Source organism: Lagopus muta, chromosome 15, assembly GCF_023343835.1.
Source record: "Lagopus muta isolate bLagMut1 chromosome 15, bLagMut1 primary, whole genome shotgun sequence".
In the NCBI taxonomy this organism is placed as follows: domain Eukaryota; kingdom Metazoa; phylum Chordata; class Aves; order Galliformes; family Phasianidae; genus Lagopus; species Lagopus muta.
This window is the reverse complement of record NC_064447.1, coordinates 3,485,763-3,511,679: the sequence shown is the minus strand read 5'-3', so window position 1 is coordinate 3,511,679 and position 25,917 is coordinate 3,485,763. Positions and strand designations below refer to the sequence as shown.

Genomic DNA, 25,917 nt, shown 5'->3' with positions numbered 1-25,917 from the left:
TGTTACCTCAGTGCCACTTACTGCAAAATATGATCAGATGCAGTCAGGGCTACAGATAGGATGGAATATCAATCATCAGACTATCCTCCTGGATTCATATTACACCATACTTATTCCTGATTTTAAGTTTTCCTTTATGTGGAATTAGCAGAGCTAAAATAGATAAAATTAAAAATTGACTCACCTGACAGATCTCAAAATAAGGGATTATCAGGGAGTAGGGTCACTTCTAGCATGATCCTCTGTTAATTATGCTTTTCTGTAATGTTATTCAGTATTCTTGTTGGTAATCTAAATGGTAATATAAATCTTCACTGATCTAACTTGCCAATGACTTTAAGACTACAGATGGTAGTAAATAATGAGAAGCAGATGTTATTACTATGGAATGACAAGGCGTGTATGAACAGTCACAAACACAAATTTGCTTTATGCTGTTCTACCTTGGACTTGGCTGCCTCATGGGACAGGGGGAGGGAAGGATATGAGCCATGTTTGCTGGGAATCAAGTTCACTCCACAACGTTCAGATTCATGAGATTTGGAGACAAAAACACCATATCATACTGTCATTCAGACTGATTTCATTCTGCATTATCTGGCCAGACCAAAGAAAATCGAGACTTTGTTGCAGAGTTCAATCTTGGGAATAAGGTTCACAAAAATAAATACATTTTTTCCACCTTATTTCAAACACTGGAATTTTTTTTTTTATTTTTTTATTTTTTTTTTTTTGCAGTAAGAACAGTTTTACTGTTCTTCTCTTTGTTTAAACATCCATGGCTGGAAGTTTAAGGTTGTCTGTTTCCATGCTCTGAATCAAGTGTGCCTGCTTAGAAACTCAGGATGCCTCAACCCAAAAAACGAGGGTTGGGAAGCTGGGAAAAGTTTCTGGAGTTCGCTTTGAAGCAAGCAGCTTGAATCACACCAGCTAAGCAGATCAGAGCAGAGAGATGGGCAAGCTAGGGAAGAAATACTGTCAGAGTGTTAACTGTAAAGAAGTAGTACAGGTTGATGTAAAATTCAAGGTTCCCACTCCTCCAGCAACCTCTTCACCTACAGGCACTTGCATGTGTTTCAAGCTAAAATTTGAAATGGAAAGTCTTTTGTTATTCTTACTGATTATTCATATATCTCTACAGCTAAGAAGCTAGAGCTTGATTCTTACAGAAAACCATGAGATTGATGTAAGAACCGTTGCTTCTACTTCCTTTTGAGAGACAAAATGCAGAATCAATCTGAGATTTCACCATTAAATAAATGAATGAATGACTAAAAGAGCATGAAAACTGGAAAGGTTTCTTATTCAAACATTTTATTTTCAGAACCATTGAATAGATAAATAAATAAAAAGACCTGAGAACGGAGAAGGCTTATTACTCAAACATCTTTCGAGAACTATCTATCTATGACCTCTCAACTCAAAAGAAAAAGAGATGGGTTAGTTGCTGTATATTTGAGACTGAAAGACAGTACCATGCTGTAAGACTCTTAATTGATGAAGACAAAAATGTCTATCAGTCAGGTTAACCCTGCAGCGTAGGCTAACTAAAACAAGACAATGTTGCAATTATATTGAAATAAATAGACTCATCATCTCCTGATCTATTTACCTTCCCATTGCATGGGTTCAAACTCAGATATAAACCCAAACTAGCTTGCCTACATTTCTACTACTCAGTAATGCTGCTTCTAAAATACCTGGAATCAACCAGAGAAAGAAATGAAGGTCAGAACATTTGCCATCATCCTTATCTCCTCTATTGCCAAGGCTTATTTTACTGGAACCTCCATCTCCCTCACCAGAATTATGAGAGCTGGTTTATGTGTGCAGCAATTGATGCACTTTTCTGTGAGCAGCAAATGCTTCTTCCTCTGCTGGAAATTCAGCAACTGAGGGAGATCTTTCAGTGAGCCCAAACGGATTAAGTACCCATGCTAGAGTAGCATCACACACTGTTTCTGGATCCTGTGTTGGAGGATCAGGAGAAGGAGAGCCTGAGGACTCAACCTGCTTCTCTGGATGAAAAACAGACAAAAAATTAAAATTGAGCCACATGGATCAGAAACATCTTCTCTTTCTGTAGATCCAACTAGAAAAAGACACTAAGTCCATTTTGCTGATGGCGTAAACAGGAGATGTGTAACCCCTCTTTGGTTCCTATGCTTTTAGTAGATATTTCAGAAATTTAGAAAGCAAGTTAACCAAAAGAGTGATGTATTTTAAGCCTTTTAAATCACAACTCTCCCTACAGTATCAAATAATTAATCTGTCAAAGAAAGGCTTGATCTGCAGATGGTGTCTAGATGCAGGACTCAAGCATATGCCAAGTTCAAGAAGGAGAATATGACTCCCTCAAGGATAGAGAGGCCTTGTAGAGAGATCTTGACAAAAGTGAGGGCTGGGCAATCACCAAGCATGGGTCCCTTCCAAATTAGGATCTTCTTTGGTTCTTTTCAGTGACTCACGTTCACAGGAACATGCCATGCCATTGTAGTAATGCTCTGCTCTGAATTTGTCCTTTCCTCCATTTTTAGCGCACATTAGCTTTTGATGTTTTCATTTTCTGGAGTAATCCGAACCGTGAAAAAGAGTTTCTTTCTTTGCTCTCAGAGACTTTCATCTCTGCTTGCTATGCTTATGTATTTCTGCAGCTAGGGCACAGATCCAATACGAATACTCTGGTTGGGCGTTATCTGGAGAGAAGTGCTGGCATGGTTAAAAGAGGATCCATGCTGACCCACAGCTACTAATTGGAAAGAGTGGAAGATACTCCTTTGATCTTTGCTAATCACCAGCCTGAAGGGAACTGCTAATGCAGTCACATGAGAAACTGTAGAAGACATCATGCATATATATACAGCGAGGTATATATCAACTACATATTCTGTCAGAAGCATTATTTCTGGTCTTTCGTGGTTTCTTGGAAACCTGATGGTCCCACAGATAATGGACCCCGTGATAACTAGCATGTTTGGCATATTTTCATTAGCAAGATGACTCTTCTTTTTACAGCACTTAGTCACAAATGACAGCAAATGGGAATGGACAAAATGGCAGAAACAACTCTGCCTTCCCATCAGCTGTCTGGAATGGCACCTTGGCATCTGGAAAGAGACGAGTTTTGTAGAGCTGGTAAGGCTTCAAGCAAAGAGCAGTGTTTCTGACTACAAAGCTCACCACAAAGCAAGCACAGTGGGTCAAAGCTGTCACCTCTGCGATGGACAGGTACAAATTCTCATCTTTCCATTCCATTATTTGAAGTGCTTAATCAAAACTGTGCCCAATTTCACATTTTCCGTCCGATCTAATTTGACATCGGAGTCACTGAAAGCCTCTCTCAGCACCATTGTTCTCTCAATTCTGTTCTCCAGCTCCTCAAATGTATGCCCATCTACATGTGCATACACAAAGGGCCTGTCAACCCATTGGGCCTTACAAAGATAGTCAGATGAGTCTTGTGTCTTTGTGTGTTTCAATTAGACAATTAGTGAGTGTGAAGAAGTTTGCTTCCAGTGACTGCGAAGGATTTTCTCACCAGTCAGAGTTTTGGTGCAGAGAACACAGTTGCCATGGCACACAGTCTGACTTAGCGCAGCACGCTGCACATTCCCCTCTCTGCCTGCACCCAGTGCCCCTCCACAGCTATCTGCTGCTCCGAGGAAGCAAAAGGGAAACTTTGCAGTGTGCACATCCCCTCTCCGATAAGACTATTAGCATTTCATTTTAAGTATGTGAATTGAGGAAAAAATGCATGACTGAAATGAAAAAAGAGGAAAGCTTAAAGAAGTGGCCTTCTGCTTTAAAATGTAGAGAGGTTTAAGAGTTTGACTACACTGAAAGAAACAGAGAGAAATGAGAATTGGAGCAAACTCTTACTTTACTTGGAAGCAAGAGAAATGTTGATGGGCAGCAGCTATAAATGAAAGCTGTTGGAGTGATAGAAAACAGTTATTTGCATAGCTTAATACATATTTGAGTGCAACTCTGTAAAAACTGGTTTGTTTTCCAGCAGAAAATATTGTTCCAGCGAAATCAACACTTTCAACAGTTGGTTTTGTTTGGAGATTAAGGCTTTATTTTCATTAGGGGAAAAAAATCAGTGAAGTGCCTTGTCTGGGATAAGTTTAATCAAAAGTGGAATGTTTCACTTGTTAATTAACCTGATAAACTCAGTTTGCACGAGCTCATTAACCTATATTTTTCCTCATGTAGTATTTTAATTCATGGAAGTGGTGATTCAGTCCTCATCCACTCCTTCAGACCCCTGGAGGGTTATATAATTTTTTCAGATACACACAATGATTTTACTCTCTGTAGATGACATGGAATCTCATTAGAATCACAAGGCTCCAGACATAGTTGGAGAGACAAAGACCTGCTAGGGTGCGTTGGGGAAAAAAGGGACCATGTCTTTCATAGGCTGGGAGACGGTGTGTTTCTGAAAGGGAATGCTGTTTAAATGAAACTTAATCATATAACAGAACTGTCCTTCTGAACTCATGAAATTTTATGCAGGGTAAGTGAACACTGATAGCTTTTTCTTTCTTTTTTTCCCCCCCAAGATGAAAAACAGAGTTACAGTGGAGCTCCTCCTTTCACTCAGAACTACTGCATTTTTCTTAAAGTTACCTTTTATTTTCTTGCCTTAATTGTTAATGAGACATTTAGCACTGACCTCTAAAGAAGGAACACAGGACCAATAAACATGACAGCAGCTCCTGGTCCTTGCTATTGCAACAAGTGTGTTATTCCCATTAGCATGTTGTCTTAAAGCTTTTGCTTTTGCACAGTGTGTTTTCTGCCCTCTTCCTGATTTCTAGCCCAAACCACCAGTTTATATTCTGCGGTGTATTCTGGACCAGCTCAGCCACTGTTGTGTTGTCCTGAAGACAGCGATTGAAAATGTTCCAGGGGGAGGGGAGAAATCTGAATTCTCCATCTGTGGAGTGGGAAAGGAATGAACAAACCATACATTTTAGGGAACTCATAGAAGAAAAAGTACATCTGTATGCTATAGTTTAGATGCAATCTATGTGCACAGCTGCATCTCCAGCTGTTTTATGTAGCTGTGCACTCGCTTTCTAGTGTCTACAACTTCCCCACAAAAGGATCTCAACCTGAGCTGTTGCACTGTGCCAGTGACAAGATGTGCACAGCACTAAGGGAAAAGCAGCTCACTGCCATGAAGCTGATATATGGTGCAGCCCTGATGGCTCTGTAGGGCCTTGTTTTTCTGAATTCTCTGGCAGGGTTGAATTTTTTGGATTTGGAATGGCCACTTTCCCTTTTTTCTGAAGTGATTTGATTTCTCAGACATGAGAAAATCTTGATGACAATTATTTGCTGGAAACTCAGGAATTCTGACTGCATTAGGAGCAGGAGAAGGCAAAGAACAGTGGAAAGATCATGGCCCTCACCCTGCAAGTTAGACAGAGATCACAGAATGCAGCCACAACTCTCCCTCATTCCCTGAGTCCAGCACTTCTTACCATACACCGTTTCCTCAGAACAGAAGCCCAAAGCCAAGCTTTCCACAGTAGAAACCACTGAGGAGCTGGCAGTCATTTGACTTCTGTGCTACGGGTGCTTGCACAGCTATAGAGCCGTGAAATGGGAAAAGTTCCGATGAGCCTGTGTGAGAAAATGCTGTGTGTGCTCTTGGGAACAGAAGCTGAGCCCAAGGGACTTTAAGACCCAGGGGATTTCTCCTCTCTTGCCTGCGTGCTGCTTCCCGGTTCAGCCTCAGCACGTACTCAAGATGCAGGCGCACACACTCGTGTACATGCACACAGATGCCTCTGTGACACTTACCTGTTGGCCACACAGATCAATGTAGGGAGCTGTGCCTGTAGCAGCACCAAAAAGACACCAGCAGCACCCCACCAGCTCCTCTTCCTCTCCATCTGAGTAAGTGTCAAGGTCACTAGTGATAAACTGCCCACTTCTTCTCTCTGTAGATGCACAACATCACACCATTGGTCTCAGATACTATCATGGGCTCTAGGTCTGTTGTCCATACCAAGACCCAGGCAATAGCTCAGACCATGAGTATTTCCAGATATGCCTTCTAGTCTCTAGCTGGTTTAGTCTGAAGATCCATACTAAATTACAAATACATGCACATCTGCACAATTAAGTAATTTTAACTGGAGAAAAAACACAAATTTCAGTGTTTTCAGTCGCTGGTACCTAGACCTGTAGGTCACTATGACCTTCTAAGGAAGTCCAGTGAGACACAAGTGAGCCTGTGCACAGCCAACAGGCTTAGGATGGAATGCATTTGCCACAGTTTGCACAGATGGCGTCACAGATTTCTGCCTCATCCTTGGGAAGCCCTAGAAAGAGTTGGCACCATGTAGTTTCCTCCTGCTGAAGTTTGGGTAGTCAGTCCTTTCTCCTCAACCTGCAGCAACTCCCTGATGCTGCTGAGCTCCAGAGAGCTCTGCACACCGTGCAGCAGTGTTGAAGCCAGCTTGTACCTCCTCTGTCTATGCAAGAGAGTTATGTACAGGAGAGACCACTCCTTGGCTTTCTCCTCTGTTAGAATCAGTGAGACAAGTGGGTAAGGACTATCAAGGGAAGGAACCTTAGACACTGTTCTTGTTGCAGCACGAAATGACAGCCTTTTCAGTATTCTCCAAAGACTCTGCAGGACCTAGTTATTAGGTGACGATGCATCTGGAAAAGGGCGGCACAGCAGGATAAACTCTGCAAAGTCTAAAATTAAACTTAAGAGGGCTTAAGAGATCGGTTATACAAGATATCCAAAAATAACTTAGAATAAATCCTAAGAGGAGCAGTGAAAACACTGCTGACATCTTCAGTTCTCAGAGAGATGCATGTCTGCATGTCCAAGTACAAACACGGTCTATAAATGCCAACATTGGTTACCTCTGAAAACTGAGGAAGAAACTGCAATGTCCAGGGGCAGAAACAACAGAGGGAAGAGTCCTTCATCAAGAACCTCTTACGTAGTTCTGAGCAGAACCTTTAGCACTAAGGCCATCACAATCTGGAAATCAGCAGTTCAAAGTGATCTCACCCTCCATGCTTTTCTTTTTCTCAGTCCCCAGTCTGCAACCAATCTTTGCATCATGGCCCCAAAAGGCCTTTTTCTGGTCACTCCAGCATTTTCTATCCTTGTTATTTAAGCTGGAGGCCTTGTCACAGAGAGCTTTCCTGGGAGAGACAACACTGGGCAAGCTGATTAAAGGGAAGGTATGGGGATGCACATTCTTCTAAGCAGCATGTGATCACCCTCTCTACATTTGTCCTCTGGACAAAGCATCTAGAGCGAAACATGATGAAACCACTAGCTTCATCAGGACCCAGATGAACTGGAATGGCTTTGTCAGTACTTTACCATGTATCCGAGAGGCACTGTGCATCTCCAGCTCTCAGAATGACAGATGTCATTTCTCTAATAGCAAATGCCATTCATTGTTCGCTTTCTTGGGATAACATGGGGAAGAATTAGGCAATTTTTAAAGGTTTCCAGTAATGTGACTTCAGGTTCACTGCAGCCATGGGGGAAACATGACTCTGAGAAGTGAGGTTAAGATAAGTGAGATAAAATTAATAGATTACGTCTGAAAACAAACAAAAAAATGCAGATCCATATGGCTAAAATGAAAAATCCAGCTTAATCTGCTTATACCAAATTCAAATCTAAAGGTCACTCTCCTTATATTAACTTGATATCAGTGCATTCCTGACAGACGTCATGCCTTACAATGCAATCTGGCTGAGAATGATTCCTACTTACAGCACAGTATCTTTTATAGCCCACCTGCTCGCCTGAATTTCTTGATCAGGTCCCTAAGAAAGCCACGTGTGAAAAAAAAGTAGCTGGCCTTGCTCATGTCCCTACAAATATAGGAAGAATGGCTACAAAGAGCAGCTACAGAAGTTCTAGTCAGAAGCACTTCTCCAGAAGTGGGTGCAGCCTTGGGAGGCACTACAGAAAGGGCATCACCATCCATCAGGTATCACAAGACTTGGTAAAGTCACAGGTGACCTGATCAGGCCCCAGCAATAGTCCTACTCTGAGCACAAGGCTGAAAAAAGACCAGCAAGGTCCTGTCAACACAGAGCTTCTGAGATGCTGTTGTTTCTGCGATACACCACCAAGTATCTTTCAGTCTGTCTCACAGCAACGTTTGTTCACCTGACATTCCCTCTAGCATATGTAGCAAATAAAAAGTAATATTAGCAATCTGTTATGAATGATTTCTTTTATCTCAATCCTACCAAAGACATCAAAAGGATTAACATTATATAGTGATAATGGAATCATGGAATCCTTGGAGTTGGAAGGGACCTCTGATGGCCATCTTAGTGTGACTCCCCTGTGGTGAACAAGGATTCGTACAGATAATTAATTGCTTTTAAGAACAAAAAAGATGCAGACTTCAACATCTCTTCTGTATTTCACCATGTATTCTTTTTCAATGGCTCACATTTTCTAAATAAGTCTTTTGACTGTGCAAAGATAATTAAAGAAAACTAATAAAAACTTCAGCTGCTCTTCCACAAATTCAAGTCTTAATGGGCAAAATGGATTCTCCACCATTACCTATGGAAGGCATACCATGCTCTGATTACTCAGGGCAGAGCAGAGAAGCTATTGGCCACTTCGTACTGTAACTTATTGTAAAAACCACATGTATTCATTGGACAGATGCACCTAAACACAGGAATTATTTTATAGTTTCTTCAATTGCCTGAAGAAGTACAAAAGTCAAAGCATCCATCTTTAAGATACATTTGCTGCTTTGGTTACATTTGCTGAGGCAGAGTCCTAAAAGAGAAAAGCTTTAATTTACAGTGATAAAAGGATGAAGCAGCCACAAGGCAGAGGGAGTGACACAGGGCTGTGCGACTGTCACGGCAGCACATTAGCCTGCTTTGTAACAGTGGGCTTTAAAAGACTTGAAAATGCTATGCAATTTTTTTAGCTTGCTTTGTGCTTCAGCTTTTGTCTTTCATAGCCACATTTTATACCTAAATCGGGGCCTGATAAATCCCATTTGGAAAACTGGGGTGAGTGAAGCTTTGACGTCTGCACCCAGGTAGCCAGAGCTGGACAAATCCCTTTGTTCAGCCCTTCTGGAAAGATGAAGTTCTCCATCTCTCCAGTGAGCAGTACTAAATGTCAGATTCTTGTAGAAAATGACTGCTTATTTGCTTTCTGCTGTAGTATCAAGTGCCCAACTGGAATTCCACATTGATTCTCAGAGTTTTTAATGACAGTCTGCTGACAACGTGAGTCTAGTAATGTCTACAAGTAGGATCAGCATGATGTTTATTCTGCTTAGTCTGTTCACTGAGAATATGCTTTCATGCTATGCCCTATAAAATGAAGTCAACCATTCCCTGGCTCACTCACATTCTCCCTTCAGAGAAGAATATGTTGCTTGGGGCACTGAGAAAGTGCAGCTGCAGCTTGAATATTGGACCCATTCAAGTGAGCCAAGTGAGCGTCCCCTCAAGGGCCCTCAAGTTGGTCAGAACCAAATCTATCAAAACTCTTCAAAATGTAGCACAGAAAAGTTGTTCAAATGAATTCGAATTTTGAATAACTCTCTTTATCCTTGAGTAATTATATGGGATTCTGGCTGTTTGGCTGCAGTCTTAGCTAAAAATACTATGACTGGGACTCAAAACTTGCTGTTACTGTTTTGGGGTTTTTTTTTAATGGACAGCTTTAGATAAGCATTATAAAACTGATTATTTTTACATAACAGATACCTATCATATGCAGAATCTGTGGACTCCTCCTCATCCATGCTTGTAAATGACAGTCCAGTGTTGGTGAGCTGTGCATTATGTGGCTCCTTCTCTGCTATCAAGTTGTTTTCTCCTGATAAGAGGCACAGGAACCAGAACCTAGATGGGCTTTATCAAGCCCTTGGTTGAAGGTGACTCTTGCCTTGTGGGGATCATTTGTCTAGGAAGGAGGCCCAGTAAACATCTGCTCTGTGGCTGAGAACGTGAGGTGGTCCCATAGAGTCTCAGGTGGGAGCGAGGGCAGGAGCACCAGCAGAAGGAGGAGGCAGAGCAAACCAAACACCTTCTGTCTCCTAAAATAATCCTTTTCTTTTAAAGGTGAGAAATGTCGAAGTTTTATTGACCTTGCTCCGGCTTCTGAAAAAGGTAAGACAATACATTTAAGGCTTCTTCCCTTTTTACAAATTGCACCAGTACTGTTTCTTGTCATACTTCAGTGCCAGGGGAAACATTACTTCCTAAGCATACAAGAACTTAAGTGTCATCCAGATTACTTTCAGCTGAAGGGTTAAGACAGCTGTTTACTCAGATCCTGCAGACCTGTCATTTCTCTGATGCGTTCCTTTTTCATTCAGCTGTTTGGTGGGCTTTTTTTCCAAGTAAATTAAGATTTATTTTGTAATACAGACATTCCCCTGCCTCCTTTAGTAAGGAAGGACACTGCACAGTTTCCTCAGGCCATGGAGCCATTTATACTCAGAAAATTGCAGTGACACTTACTTTCAGGTCCCAAATGTCTCTTTGTGAGGGGAAATCATGTAACTGCTTGTGTGACCTAACATCAAGGAAAGAAGAGAGGGAAAATAATCAGGTGCAAAGAAATGGCAGGCTGCAAAGCTTTCCTTTACCCCTGTACTAGAGGTGCACATCCCGCATAGCAATTTAGTCCATATTTCCCAATAGTATTCACCATCAGAAATATAAAATAAAAGGTAGAATTCAATTAACTATCAAGTTGGGCAGCTGAGCACATCCTGCTTCCAGCTGAAGACCGAGCACTCTGCCCACAGTCACAGAGGCACATGATCCTTGTGCTGCCCTCCATGCTCATAATGAACTTCTGGAGGATCCAAAGGATGTGAAAACTCACTTTTGTACAGAGACACCATTTTTTAGATCACGTAAGACAGTCCCAAAGCCTTTTGAGCAAATGGTACCTCCATGAAGTCTGACACAGGCAGTGAGTGGTGTAAGGAACAATTGTTCTCAGTTTGAATTGCTGATCAGCTGGGCAGCTTGAAAGAGAAAGATGATTACTGTTAATAAACTAGTGGGGTATTCAGTGGGAGAAATACTAGCAGTCTCTGTGAAGGTCATTGTAAGCAAACTTGAAGATATTATGCACATAAGGGAAAAACAATCCTGGGATTACTAACACTGATGAGCTGTGAGCTAAACCTTACGTACAGAAATCTGACCTTGGGACTGAACAGATTTGAAACCACCAGCTCCTCATTCAGAGGGCAAAAAGCAAACTGGATTTTAGGAATCCCAAGGAAAGGGCCTGAGAACAGAGCAGAGAGCGTCCTGTTGCAGAATGACGGTAAAGACCAAGAGCCTCTCCTGTATACAGAATACACAGTGGTATTTTTTTCCCCTTCTAGTCTGGTTCACAGAAAGGCAGCAAGGGTATTCAGAGTTCTAGAAGGTTCTGTACAAGAAAGACTAAGATTCTTTAGCCTGAAGGAGAGAAATGTGAAAGGAGATATAAAGGACATTGATAAAGATGTAAAAGGAGCAAAAAAGGCAACACAAGGCCAAGCAGACATTGCATGATTTGAGAAGGACTCAAGACAAGCACAGCGTGTCTGTTAGAAAGGCACGGGGATGGTTTTGTTCATCCATTTTCTGTGCAAGTTCATTAGGGTTCATAATGCATCACCCACGCTCATTCCAAAACAGCACTTAGTACTTTCAGTATTTGTTTTTTTGGTGGTGCTAAACGCTGTCAGCATTTTTTTTCCATAGCACTTTTAGAGTTGCTGCATGGTATCAGTGTATATTTCTAGGCTATTTTATTTTTTCTTTTCGAAGAAGTCAAGCTCTTCTGTTTTAGTGAACAAAATTATTTCTATTTCTGAAGCTTTTCCGTGCAGTTGTATGACATGATCACAGAAAGTGAGGGGAATGCTCAGCTGAAGATAGAAAATACCAACTACCTGACTTACAAAGAAAAACAGAAAAGATTCTGCAATTGCATATCAACTGAAACATGGCCAACCTGATTTCTTCACCATCAGCCTTGTACCATCCTGAGATACTTCCATTACATGTGAAAAGAAAGCTGTGTCAATGATGCCCAGCTTTCTTTCACTGCAAATTATTTAACTTGTAGACCTATTCTGTTCTTTTGTAAATAGAAAGAACTTCCAACTTCTTTAATTTCTTCATTCTGTCACTCAGCATTGACTTTACAAGTATCCCTTGTGCTGTAGTAATATTCCTAAAGAAATCAGAGAAATCAGCATTTTAACATGTATTTCTCAAGCACGGCAATTAAGGTATTCAGAGCAGATGACTGCAGTGGGTCATCCAAATTCCAAAGTGAAAACCTATTTAGGAAAGGTATCTAGCTGGATAACTGTGCTCAGCTGCTGGCAAGGGGCAGGAGACAGATTTCCCCACTTCTGAAGCCCTGAGAAACCTGCTTCCACCTCCAGATTCCTGTGGCATTGGCTGGGCATGCACACTGGGCAGAAGCTTGCAGCTATTCAGTAGCACCTGGTGCTGGGCCAGATACTTGATTCCTCTTCCAAGTAAATGAGATAGGATAAAAATGCAGCAAATACATAAAAACCAAGGGCCTTTTTCTGAGCTCAGTTGTACTGCCATGCTTTGGTTTTCACAGAACATTGTGTAACTGGGAACACAACTTGTCTTTACAATGAGACTTCTGCTCACTCATTTTCTATACACATTCTTAGCATGAATTACCACTAAAAAGTGGTTGTTCAAGGTTTTTTTTAATACCCAAAATGCCTCTAGGTATGCATGCTCAATTATTGCAGCTGGGGACTCGGCTTTCCAGAGTTTTCTTTCAAGTTGGCTTTCTCTGCTCCAAATCAGACCTGTGTCTCACCAACTTCTCAGCTAAGGACAGGTTGTTGGAGACTGTCAAAATACTTCCAAGCACATCATCTCTCACTTTGAAGGCATGCTAGAAGGAAGCCTAAGCACAGACAGTCTCATTGTGTAACAAGTTCTTCTACAGTCCATCACCAATCACCAATAAATCAGAGTAAAACCCCATCAGAATATTTAAAAACTTTTTTTAATAGAGAAAAGTTGATCACAAACATTTACAGGAAAATCTTAAAAATACATGGTGAGGCCTAGGTGCATCCTTACCTTCATAAATGAAAACCTGCTTCTTATTTTCACTGTTAAAGCATAGGGATCTACGATTTTGAGCTCCCTATCTTTAGTCCACTTATGCTGATCTGGATATTGTATTTCTGTTCAGCTATTACAGCTTTTGTATACATTGCACCAATGCCACCTACTAAAAGGAGGCAGATCTGAGCAGCAGGATTTGGGGCAAACAGACCCACAGTGTGGTATAAATAAACACTTCCAACCTACACTTGGAGAGCCCTTCCCTGCTCTTAAGACAGCTGCCAACAATCTGTCAGAAGCCTGTAAGCCTAACATTGAATTTATTAGCTATTGCTGGTTGTTAGTGCTAAATCTGCTTAGCAAAATCAGCTTTGTGATGGTAGATATAATGAGAAAAAAATACGTCCCGTGTCCACATTTATTATGACATTATTCATTCACTAATGGTGAAGGAAGGTAGGATAATAGGCTACTAACAAGGTTACTTTGGCCAAGACTTTTAGAGGGCTCTCAAGGAGCAGTTGGTTTTGGGTCCCGTGAAGCCTTCTATTTTCTAATTCTCATTACAGAAATGAGTAATAAGATAGCAAGTATTTCCAAAAGGAGCTGGAAGAAAGCTGCCACCTGATCTTCAAGTTCTGAGTCGTCCCTGGGATTTTCTCAAGAAAGCAAATTAAAATTTCATTCTTGCTGATTATTTTGACATCAGAAAAGGGTAGCTGGTTTAGTAAGGGGCGCCGATCTGAAAAGCACATCCAGTTTTTAACTACTTGGTACATCTTTTAATGCATCTTCCTCTGCCTATGGGCTGCTCAAGACCTCGCTTGTTCAACGCAGCTTTCTTTCCATCAGGCGCTTGCCGCAGTGTCCACCCAGCACACTGGGCTGCAACATGCTCCATAATCCTCCCTCTGTCACCAGCCCTTCTGGGTTCACCCATCCCTGCAGATTTGTGCCCAAGAGAACATCCACAGGGCCAAGGAGGATGCATTCACGTGGAAGAAACCGAGGCTGAATATTATGTCTGGAAACTGCGGCACCACGGTGTAAAACAAAAGGTGGCAATAAGTCCCAAAAAGTGACCTGATGAATGACAATTATACACAAATACAGGCCTGTACTTCCCCATGCACAGAACAGCGTGGAAGTTTGAACTTCCCCATCCTTCTCTAAATGACATAAATGTCAGCTGTTAACCACAACAACAGTGAGGGCAGAAGGAGAACGAGGTGCTCTGACCTGAGGAGTCCTGTTGGGAAGTTGCTTCAGAAGCAAACTAAAAGATCACTGTTCACTCAAAACTGAGATTGTTGCACCAACAGAGGGCAAGATTCACATAGGATTCACAGGACAATCTCTTTACGAGGATGGTACAATTTGAACTACTCTAGTGTTCTGTAAGACCTCACTTGCTTCAACAGTCAAATTTATGGAACAATACCACAAAAAATAACAGAACGGCAGGTCATCAGCAACTGTCTGCACAGCACTGCTTTTTACTGATTCACAGGGAAATTCACATGCATAAAATAAACAAGACCTTTTAGACACCATGAAAATTGAGGCAGCATAAAATCTTACAGAAGGAAAATGTTCATTGCTGGTGAGTATTTAACGCTCAAAAATGTTACAGGGGACTTTTTAAATTATAGACTGCACTGGCAGAGATAGAAAATGACTCCTGTATGTCCTCTACACAGCTCGTGATGATGCATCCTGTAGAGATGAAAATAAAAATCTGCGCTGTCTGAAAAGTAGCTGGCAAAACTAGGATGACAAACAAGAAATAAATAAAGTCTCACCTAAACAAAGCACAGAAAGAAGAGAAAACTTAGCCAAATCTATGCATGCTTTTAAGCCAGCGCTACAATAGCAGGTAATGAGAAGGAAAACAAGATGCCTGATTTTAATGGGTACTGACATAACAGGTGTATCAGAAATTTGACAAGCGAAAGATAACTAGAAGGACAGTAACGTCATGGCACTGATTGCACTGAAAGTCAAAGCAGGTGTCTTGTACTGAAGTTGAACAAGAACAACAGAGTAACATCATTAACAAACAACACAATCTCAGATTATTCCATCCTCAGACAAATACAGAATTAAAGAAGTGATCACCCATTGGGTTGGCTATCAACAGCATGGTCAAATCTGGGAGCAGGGATGGTATGAGGACAAGAAAGAAAATATCAGGAGAAAGCTTCAAAACTCTGCACACAGGCTGAGAAAATATCACTCTAGGTATGATGCAGAGATTAAAATTTGAAGAAACTTGGAGAAATGAGTTGAGAAACTTGTTGTTCTTCACTTTTTCCTGAGCAGAGAGCTTGGTTCAAAGTGTTACCAGGAGATGCTTCACATCTGTGACTAATAAATATCACATTTAGCATCCTTGCAAAAGCAGTAAGTCAAAAAAACCTTGGGAAGGAGGGGATGTAACAAAAACAAAAGCTGATGAAAAGAAACCAACGGCTCAGCTAAAACCTCTCCACAGGCAACAGCACAGGGCCTGTGCTCTCCCACACAGTCAAAACTGCTTGAAAACAACAAAAAAATGGACAAACAGCTTATTGCTGATAATGGGCTGTTCATGGCACTGAAAGAAAAAGGAATTGCAGGAAATTGTGATTGTAATTACTGGGAAAGAAATCGACAGACAATATTCTATGTGGATAAATGCAAATAATCCTACCTTTATGTATATAGTGATGGGTACTGAATTAGTTTTAACCACTCAGGATAGAGTTCTTGGGGTGGTGACAGACACTTCTGTGGAAACATCAATGCACTGCTCTGCAGAGCTTAAGAAAAGATGAAAAGAAATATTAGGATCATTGCAGAAAATAAAGAAGAAAACCAAAAAAACCTCCATAACACCACTTGTATTCATGATGCACCCACCCACAGCACTGCGAGCACTTCTCATCCCTCCCTTGCCACCCCCAGCTCAAAAAGGATATAATAATATTTAAAGAGACAGAGAGGAGAACGATGGTTCTACTCAAAGATAGGGAATGCTCTTTTGCATGGGAGGGACAACACAAAGCAGATTTCAGGCTGGAAAACAGAGAAATGAAATTCAAAATAGCCAAGATACAATAAAAAACCAACACAACTTCTTGGTTATGCACTGTGTAACTGAAGAAAAAGAGGGTCGCTTTTCTAAAAGGGCTTCAACTGCCTAGAGATCTCCATCCAGTGAAAAGAAATGATTGGTTCTCCTTCAGGAATTGTACACTTTTCCAAACAGTTCCCACTGTCTTCTGATATATTTTACATTTTGCTTACATTAGGTTTAATAGCACTGTAAGAGAATATATGTATAAATATATACACTCCTGCAGACCAGTAACTGTGCACTTGTATTAGGAGAGTTAAGTACACAATGGAGGAAACAAAATGTTACTTACCTCCTTACTTAACTTTTACCCGTGGGGATTTTTACTTTTTTTGTTTGTTTGTTTTTGGGTTTTTTGTGTTTTTTGTTTGTTTTTTTGTACACACCTGTTATGAATCATAAGTTATTTTTAAAAGCCAGGCAAATATACAAAGAAGAAATTGTGCCTAAGAGCAGAATTCCAGCGAAATTTGCAAGCAGTAAGCTTGCTTTTCATGCTGATAATGCAAAAGGTCTGGAGAATATTGCTTCTCTGCTGTGGGGAATGCTAGCTGCAAGGTCTGAGTATAATTCATCCCTCAGCCCAGTACTGAGGAAGTACATGACCAAGCCTGAACTGCAGCTCTACAGAGGGAACATCTAGCCAAAATATATTCACTAATGCTTATGGGACAGTCCTGATTTAGAGTATTTTTCATGATCTGTCATGTTATGTTACTCAACTGAACACACAGTAGGAAAAAGAATACAGAACCAAGGTATTCCTCAGTCTGTTCAATGTCACACACAGGATTAAATTCAGAACCAAGTACAAAGTCAAAACCACAAAAAGATACAGAAACCACATCAGCATGGCAAAGAGAATCTTTTTGTTTAGCTCACAGCTCAACCTTGCCTCTCAAAGCACAGAAACCCACAAAGAACTACAGCTCAACGAAACAGCTGGCATTTCTTCTATCAGCTACACAGATCCTGGCGATTACATTTGTCAAATGATCTTTCATGTTCTGAGATTGCAGTCTCTTCTCTGGGAGCTTTTTTTGCCTTAGTTGTTCTGCAAGAGCAGATAGTTTTAGACATTTCCAATGGCTCTTAGGATTATGAAGCTTTCTCTGCTTTAGAGGGAAGTTTTACTTAGTTCTGTAGCCTGTCTCTCTCATTCCACTTTTTCTACACTGCAGCACAAGAGGAGCAGGCAGATGGTCTGATATTATGAGACTGCATTAACCAACAGATGGACTGACTGCTCAGAGCTGAGTCCCTATGCCAGCCACAACAGCATGCTCAAGGTTTATTCCTTTCACCAATTTTTATTGATCATTCCAACATTTCTGGCTTTTAATTCCAGTCTTGAAGCAGCAGACGTGAGAAAATGACTCAAATCATCAGAAAGCAACTGGAAGAGAAAGCATGAGATTTACACGTCTGATTTAAGATCACGTTAATGCTTTTCCCAAACAAGATGTACAACATTTCACAATGTGTTCCTGTTTGTATATTTTTCCTCTCTTTTCTCTTCCAATGAATGTGAAGTGGAGCAATTAATGTGAGATCCAGGTGTCAGTTCCAACACAGAAGACAAGTCTGGAAAAGCAGAGCTCTGACAGAGCGCTTAGAAACACAGGGGGAAGAAAACCCAAATCAGAAGAAACAAGAGGAAGAGGACCAGAAATGCAGAGAAAACGTCACTTATCATCTTAAAAATCAGCAGAGCAAGAAAACCATACATCCATTTAGTTTATGTAGCACTCACCAGAAAAAGCAGGATCTATTCTACGAACATTGAAGGAACTGTCAGTGCACTAGCAGCATTGTTCTACTAGTTCTGGAATGGAATATTAAAGAAAATAATGTTAAAGAAATAACTAGATTTCCACTGATGTGGCAGGCACATTGCTCAGTCCCACTGTTTCTATCACATAGAGACTTTTTGTCATATGAAATGTCAAAAACATTCTGCTTGTATCAGAAACTTCCAGAGATCAAGTTTGAGTTGACAGAGGAGTGATTTAAGATGATGTCACATCATAGCTCATAATTCCTTCAGACTGTCAGAGCAGATATTTAGCAGTGAATTACGAGGAACCTGGCAAGTATAGAGCTTTTTGAAATCTCTTTAGCTGTCCTAACACTGGCCCAGTATTATGACTTGCACAGGGACAGCGTGGCACAGTGGCACAGCTAAAATGAGGCTGCTTTGGTCAGATCCTTGAATCCATCAGCCAGGAGGGCACTTCTACCATTAGAACAGCTGGTGAGCAGTAATCACATCCCACCTTCAGTGGGGAGCACAGACAGAGGCAGAAGCTGTTTCCAAGGAGGATAAAATCCCACTGCGATATTCTGAATATAAGTTTACCATAACAGGGAACCTGTATTTCTGTTGGAAAAGGCCCACAGGAATCAATACAGACTCCGGGCCATGGCTCCGTGCGCATCGCTCACGGAATAGCAAGGCGTTCAGGAAGCAGTGTCACTGCTTTGGCAGGTAGCACACATTTTCAAGCCACCAGCCACAATGTATGACTAATATCTCCATGCACACAGTTCCTGCCTGCACCACTCACAACACAGTTAACGTGACTCAGCAGTCTCCTTCAGGAATAGCGCTACGATTTTCCCAGAAGAGATTCTTTATGAGCAAACAGCTCATGTTTATGGATTAAAAATGCTTTGAACTCTTAACAGCAATTCCACTGTCAGCCGCCCCTTCGGTGCTGCCTTGAGAACAAGCACTAATACTGGATCTTTGACAGTCAATTTCATGACCTGACCACCTGGAGAAACAGGCCAGGATGGGATTTCAATCTCGTTATTTCATCTGGAGACAGGCCTTACAATCTGGCATCGGAAACTGTTGGCACAGGGAGCTGGCATCACAAACCAACTTTCTGAATTTCCAACAAATATGTAATCATACACACTGGGTGTGATTGTATATGCATGTGATAGAAGGCATGGATGTGTTCTTATATTCTCTAGAACTGGTTTGTCAGCTGCGTTGTTCTCAGAAGCACAGGAGTAGATGAAGTTACAGAACTTTGTGGTTCCATAAACAGAGGCAGAGGCTTCTTTATCAGGATGGTCTCATTCAGACAGCATTGAATTCTGGCTATTTCAGCTCCAATTGCAAACAAGCCTGGGAATGGCTTTACTAACACAAGAATCGTCTTTGCATCTTGTAAGGAAAAAGCACTGAAGCTCATATCGATAATTTTTTCCCATTCTTGAGGTCAGTTTAACCAGAGCTCTCTCTCATATAAAAGGTACGGTCACAACTGTTACTTATTTTTCAGGACAGGAAATTGCAGTGGGTTTGAACAAAGAGTACTTGGTGCTTTGATGTGTACTTCTGCTCAGAGCACTCTGAACAGCCCTTTTTTCTTTCTCCAAATGAAAAAGGCCAGAGATGCAAACAAGCAGAATACCCTACAAAGACAGCAGCAGTCATTGCAGTTTTGTATTTATACTTCTTCAGTTGGGTACCATACAGCCTAAACCTGCTCAAAACTTCTAGAAGTCATTAACCACACTGCTCTTTGGACTGCTTAATCAGGAATTCATCAAAATGTGGCATGATGCCTGGAGTTCCTTTAAGTATATTTTCTGTGACATCTTTCAGGATTCCTTTTTCAAAGGAAACTCAGCATTGAAAACTTCTGATTCCGGATGCTCCTTGCTGAGAGGTAATAGTGTGTTCATTTACAGTGCCTTGCCAGATGCTCAGGGTTGACATACTTGAATAAATTCAAGTTTAGAGAAGAATTTTTCATCCTTGAGTCTCATTACAGGCGGAGGTAAAGCCTCTTTATCTCATTGTCAAAAATAAATTCTGCTTGCCTCATTTTTCCATTCCAGAATTGCCTGCAGCATCCTTTTGTTAGCATGTTGTCACTGTGCAGCAGTTGCACTCCACACGATCACCACTTTCAAAGATACGTGCTTAGTATCTATGAATCTGATGCACTATCTGCCTCCACTATCTGCCAGAAGAACAAGGGACTGATCTTGTCAGATGGTTATGATGTAGTCAAGTTCCTCAAGTTTCAGCAATCCTGTGAATAACAATTATCTTTCCAGTCACAATGAGGAATACGTTCACTTCGTTCATGGTTGCAGGGAAATACATTTCCTTTGCATCCAATACTGCTGATTCAGAGGCTGAGTCCTTTCCTGGAGTGATCTGAGAGGTAGAATTCAGTTCTGCGAAGAGGCAGCACTGATGATTTGCATGGAAACTCCTCAAAGATGACACACTGTTAAAGAAACAACAGTAGTGCAATGCTCAGGGATGCAAAGAAAGTCATTAATGTCCTAGCTAACTTGTTGATCTAATACTCTCTAAACAACAGAAGAAAGAAAAAATATGCTTTCAGCAGCACTATATTTTCATCTTAGGCAGAGAGTGTTATCAGAGGGCAATCTGCCTTGAAATCAGACTAGAAAAAGGGCGTTCTGAAGGAAGAATCCTATAATGTAAGTCAACATACACGGACTTTTTCAGTTTGCCCCAGCTCCATCATCCCAGGTTCCCAGTAACTCATTCCAGATCACATACTTACAGGGCTTTAGCTTTTCCACAGGGTTGTGGATTAAAACCCATTCCCTCCAGGAGCAGCTCACAATTTGTGGTGTTTAGCTCCAGAACAATCCCACCTGCAACACATCCCCACAGAACACTCACAGAACAGGAGCAAAGAGCCAAAGTGACCCACAATACACAGATTTCTATCATTCCCAACTAGACTGTTGAGGATGTGACAGGCTGGTTAGTGTAGAGACACCTAGGGAAGAAATGGCAAGATATCAGAACAGCAGGTGTTGGATGGTAATGAGATTACTAAGTCATCAAAATCCTCCTACCTACATGTACCTTCTCATGACACCATGCTGAGAGACACAGGACAGCAGGTAAATTGCGATGTGTAATAGAGATGTAACAGTGAGACAGACTGCTGTCAGCTCCTGTCTGAGACAAGAACATAGCACATTGCTGATAGCCTGCTAAAAGCTCAGGAGGTGTGAGGTGGACTTGACAGGCAGCATCCCTCTCACCCAATATCATTTCAGGGAATCCTGAAAATATTGTCTGAATATATTTTGTTTGTGAGAATGCACATATGGCAGTGCAAGGGAAGCAGTTTTGCTTTGTTTTAAAGTAGAAGGCCATTCATTGTTAGGAAGTCTTACATTGCTGCCACAACACTGCAAGGTGAGCAGGGATGACACTGCCTGACTAATGCTGCACACTGTGAGGAAGAGGCAGTCAGGAGCTGCAACCTCTCTGCGCTTACAAGGAATGTCCTTGGCTTAACACACGTCTCGAGCTCTGCACATGAGCTCATGGCAATGCTCTGTTCTCACATAACAGTTAATTTAGTGAAGAAGCAAGCTGAAAGCATACACAGGACGAAGACCAAATGTTGAAAGGAAGAATACAGATCCTTGGAGGTGAAGGCCATCCAGGTGGGAGACTCCTAATGAACCAAGTGCTGACCACTCTGAAGGAAATAATTAAAGGCTGAGTTAAGTCAGACAAACCACGGTGGCAGAGGACAGAGGCTGATGGGTACTGATATAGTAAAGGCAACAAGAGAAGACAAAGAAAGAAGAGAAAAACCCTCGAGAGAGCTTCTTGCCTGTCATATGGAACAACTGAGGTCTCCCCTAGAGATTGAGCTCTTTGCTTTGCAAGAAGGAGGCTTTTGAGGCTGGAAGTGGAGTTAAGTCCTAGCAAGGGACTACCTGATGAATCTCAACTTGGGAGCAGAACATTGGGAGATCACTTCAACATAAGCACTGAGCAAGGAGACATTCTCTCAAGAATGAAGAACTGTTCTGCTTCTGATCATCTTCTACCTGAAGATGCAGAATGCAGATACAGCTTGCATTTGCAGGATGTTATTCTTTCAGATGAGATTCAAACTCAAAAAAGGCAGGAAAGGACAGACAACTGTGTAAATTTTATATGTGTGACTTACCTTCTCCCTGTATTAAGGATACTTTTTAAAAGGTACAAAGCAAATATTCAACTTACAATATGAAATAAGATGTGAGGGTCCCGATCCTGTCCTTCTGGGTAGGACCAGGACTCAAAGAAGGAAGAAGTGTCCATACCTTCCACAAGAAACTACCTCTGAAACTATCATACTGGAATAAAGTTTCCCATCCTGTTTGACCGGGTGGATCCTATTTCTCTCAGCAGCACTTACTGCTCTCATTACTCAGAGACCTACTGTTAGAGAACTCAAACTTCCTGTGACGCCAACCACAGTCACTGTGTTTCTTCCTCCTGTCACTTTCTCTTTGACCAACAGGGCTCCTGTGCCCTTCACTCTTACCTCCCAGACCTCTACAGTCACTCTGAATATGATCAAGGCTACTTCTAGCAGTATTCCACATAATGCATGAGCTGCAAGACACAATAGTGTGAGGGCCAGATGAGCCTAGGCAAGTCCTCTGCAGCATCACAGCCCCTGGCATACAGTAAACAATGCAAAATAGCAAGTCATGTTGATAGATAAGCATCTCCATCCCCTATAGAGGACAGTCTCTGATAATCACCACCCTCATTTCCAGCTCTGTCACAATCCTTTCAGTGCATCAACATACAGTCCAAGCAGTACCACACTGACCTGAGCAGAATTTCTGCTCCCCCTTCTGTCTCTGTGGCTCTTTACACTGCACTAAATGCTGTGTCCCCATGTGCTGGGCTCTGGGAGCTGCAGCTTTGCCTGCTGGGCCCTTCTATAGAGACAAACTGTGCATCTCTGTAGTTTCCCAGCATTTCTCAAACTCATTACAGTTGTGTCTACAGCATCCAGTTTCAAGCACCTGTTCCTAGGTGGGCAATAGGTAGCTTACATGCAGTTTACATACTTGAAGTAAACTCCAGAAGCCAAAATATAGGAATCCTGAGATGGTCAGTAAAACCACACTGGCTTTCCTAACTTCTTAAAGCAATTGGCTTAGATTACTTCTTGATGACATTTACATTGAACTTGCCTTTCTCTCCTACTCCTTATAAACTGCATCAGATTGCTTATTTAATAGTGTGATGATGGAAGACAGTGACAGTGTACAAATATTAATGAATTGCCTGTGCTTTTGGAAGCTTAGAAAATCTCCAAGCTCTTGGTTTCTTTGGGCAAAAAGAAATTTACAAACTGAAAGGTGAATGAATGACAACTGCAGTTCATCATTTGGAACAGGGTTTTGAGGTTGATAAGCTTTGCACTGGAAGCTGGGGAGGAAGCAATAGCAATCAGGCTGGAGAGAGACAGAGCAAAAAGAATCACCAGAACTTTGAAGGTGAAGTTAGTATTTTTGGTTGTATATAACTGAACAAAACAGACAATGGGTGACATGTTTTATTTACCAAATAAATCTAGCTCTAGCTCTCAGGTGAAAATAACTTTTTCATCTGCTCAGAAAATGAATCATGATTACTTTATAAGCTTACATCAAACAATCTTCAGCATCAGGACTTAGTATTGAGGCCTCTTCAATTCCCAGAATACCAAATCTCAAATCCGCATTTAATTTGGAAGCAAGCCAGAGATTGTTATAGAGCATGCGAGGCAGATTGAAGCACTTTTCTTAGAAATGTCCATGTTACCAATACCAGTAAACACTAATGTTACAGTGGTGCAAGGAGATGCTGTGCACTGCAATGCTGTGCTCAGCACTGTTCTGCACAGCCCGAGGAGATTTACCTTTGATGCCCTGGAAAGATGCTGGAGATGATCAGAGCAAATGCATGCACATGATTATTTGAGAGATGTGCTTCTGTGCAGGGTGAGGGTAGGGGTCACGTGCACAGGTCAGGAGGAGACAAAGGAAACCTTGCAAGAAGAGGGATTGAAACAGAGGATAGATTACACATCCAGTGAAGTAGAGGACAGAGCCACACCACAGCCTTGAACTGCAGTCACTGCTACAGCACCACCCTGGCCTGTAGGGACCAGCAGTGAGTATCCCCAGTAGTTAAAATGAGGAAAAAACAAGCATTGGGGCAGACATGCTTTGTGTTATTCTACCAAGGTTGGGTGGAGGAATTTGTGAATTTGAACTAGTCAGGGCTTCCAGTTGCCTCAGGTTACAATCAGGTTTACATAACCTGATTCATTCCAACTCAAAGCATTTCATCATTTTCTCGCTATAGAAACTTATGGTTTTAAGAAAATGGGGTAAAATCTCTCCTTAATCCTGCTGTATCTCAGAACAATACCTTGGCTCTCTCTCTCCTATTTCTGTTCAGAGAAGCGTTGCCAGTTGCCTTGATACCAAATTGACTAATAAATGTGAAAAAAGCAGCTGTTTGCTGTTGATAGATGCAATATTACACAAAGTCAGTGTAAGAAATTAAAAGGCTTGTTTACAGCTATCTTTGTAGCACTGCTTAAGAACTCAAAAAATCAGATATGGTGACAATTAATCACACACATTAATCAGATGCAGTTTCTCAGACCAAATGTGAACCGGGATCATCCTGGTCACCGATAAGACTCAAATATTTGATAAAAGTGAGACTGGGTGTCTGATTTACTAAGCTCAACTACGTACATTATCATACATGTTCTTACAGTGGGGAGAGAATGCATATTTATCAGTGAATTCTGTAATAGTCTCTATGGTTACAACTATGGTTATATTTTTCTAATACACACCATTGTCTTCAAATGCTTAATTTTCCATGTTTCAATTGCTTAGGATGAAATTTTCCATCACTGCCTGTTGTTTCCAGGTGAATTCTCTAGCAGTTACACTAGCAAATGTACAGAAGAATTCTAGCAGGTCCTTAATGCTGAAACAGCAATTGAGAATCTGGCAGGGACTTACTATTATCATCTGTTACCATCCTCTCACATTTACCCCATGGCTTGCTGACTTTCAAAGATGCAGCAGATCCTGCTAGAGGCTTTGTGCTGAAATGTCCAAATGTAACATCTACAACAAATGCACCAGCCTCACATGGCCACTACCAAAATGCAGCCAGGACCACGTATCTGTGGCCAACCCCAAAGAGCTACAAAACAAGGTTCAAATGGAGCACATCAACCCTTCCCTTCACCTGAGGAATTGTACCTAGGGGCTGAGGACACAGAATGCTGCACATCATTATTTTTTTTTACCTGCAGCTTTTCAACTGATTATAAATACTTGGCTCCACCCCACCAGTATTTTGGCATCTTTCATATTCATCCCAGCAGCAGATACATGATTGGATCTCCAAAAACCAACAATCATTCTGCGAAACACTAACTTCTGTGAAAGGGAATTTCTAAGAATAAAGCCCAAGTATTATGTATTTCAAACCTGGACAGGAAGTATTTTCTTTGAACAGCCTTGCCAAAAAGAAATATCTAAAAATGGACATCTCCCACCAACCACACTCTTAAATTATGTGTGCCATCACCACCATGCATGCTAGATTCTGTTTATTTAAGTCATGGCATACTGGGGGGAAAATAGACTCCATATCCTATGCTTTGGGTCACAGGAGTCAAGATGCTCTAGGTTCTCAAAAAGAGGTTCTCTAGCCAAGCTGGGATCCTAAGCAACAGCTTGTTCTTTCTCTAATATCTTTATCACACTTCTATTCTTCAGATCTTCATTCATCACCTTTTCTATTTGTCAGAGTTTAGGTGGTTGTCTACTAAATTTAAGCT

The 25,917-nt window shown here is 41.3% G+C and overlaps 1 protein-coding gene across 2 annotated transcripts in view; it reads left to right on the top strand.

Annotated features, from left to right (window-relative positions):
- Positions 1-25,917, top strand: part of GSG1L (GSG1 like) — a 57,528-nt gene that overhangs the window by 8,638 nt on the left and 22,973 nt on the right. For both annotated transcript variants that reach the window (XM_048961774.1, XM_048961775.1), the window contains exon 2: positions 10,111-10,158. In XM_048961774.1, the coding sequence (XP_048817731.1) occupies positions 10,111-10,158 (48 nt within the window). The remainder of the gene's footprint in view (positions 1-10,110; positions 10,159-25,917) is intronic.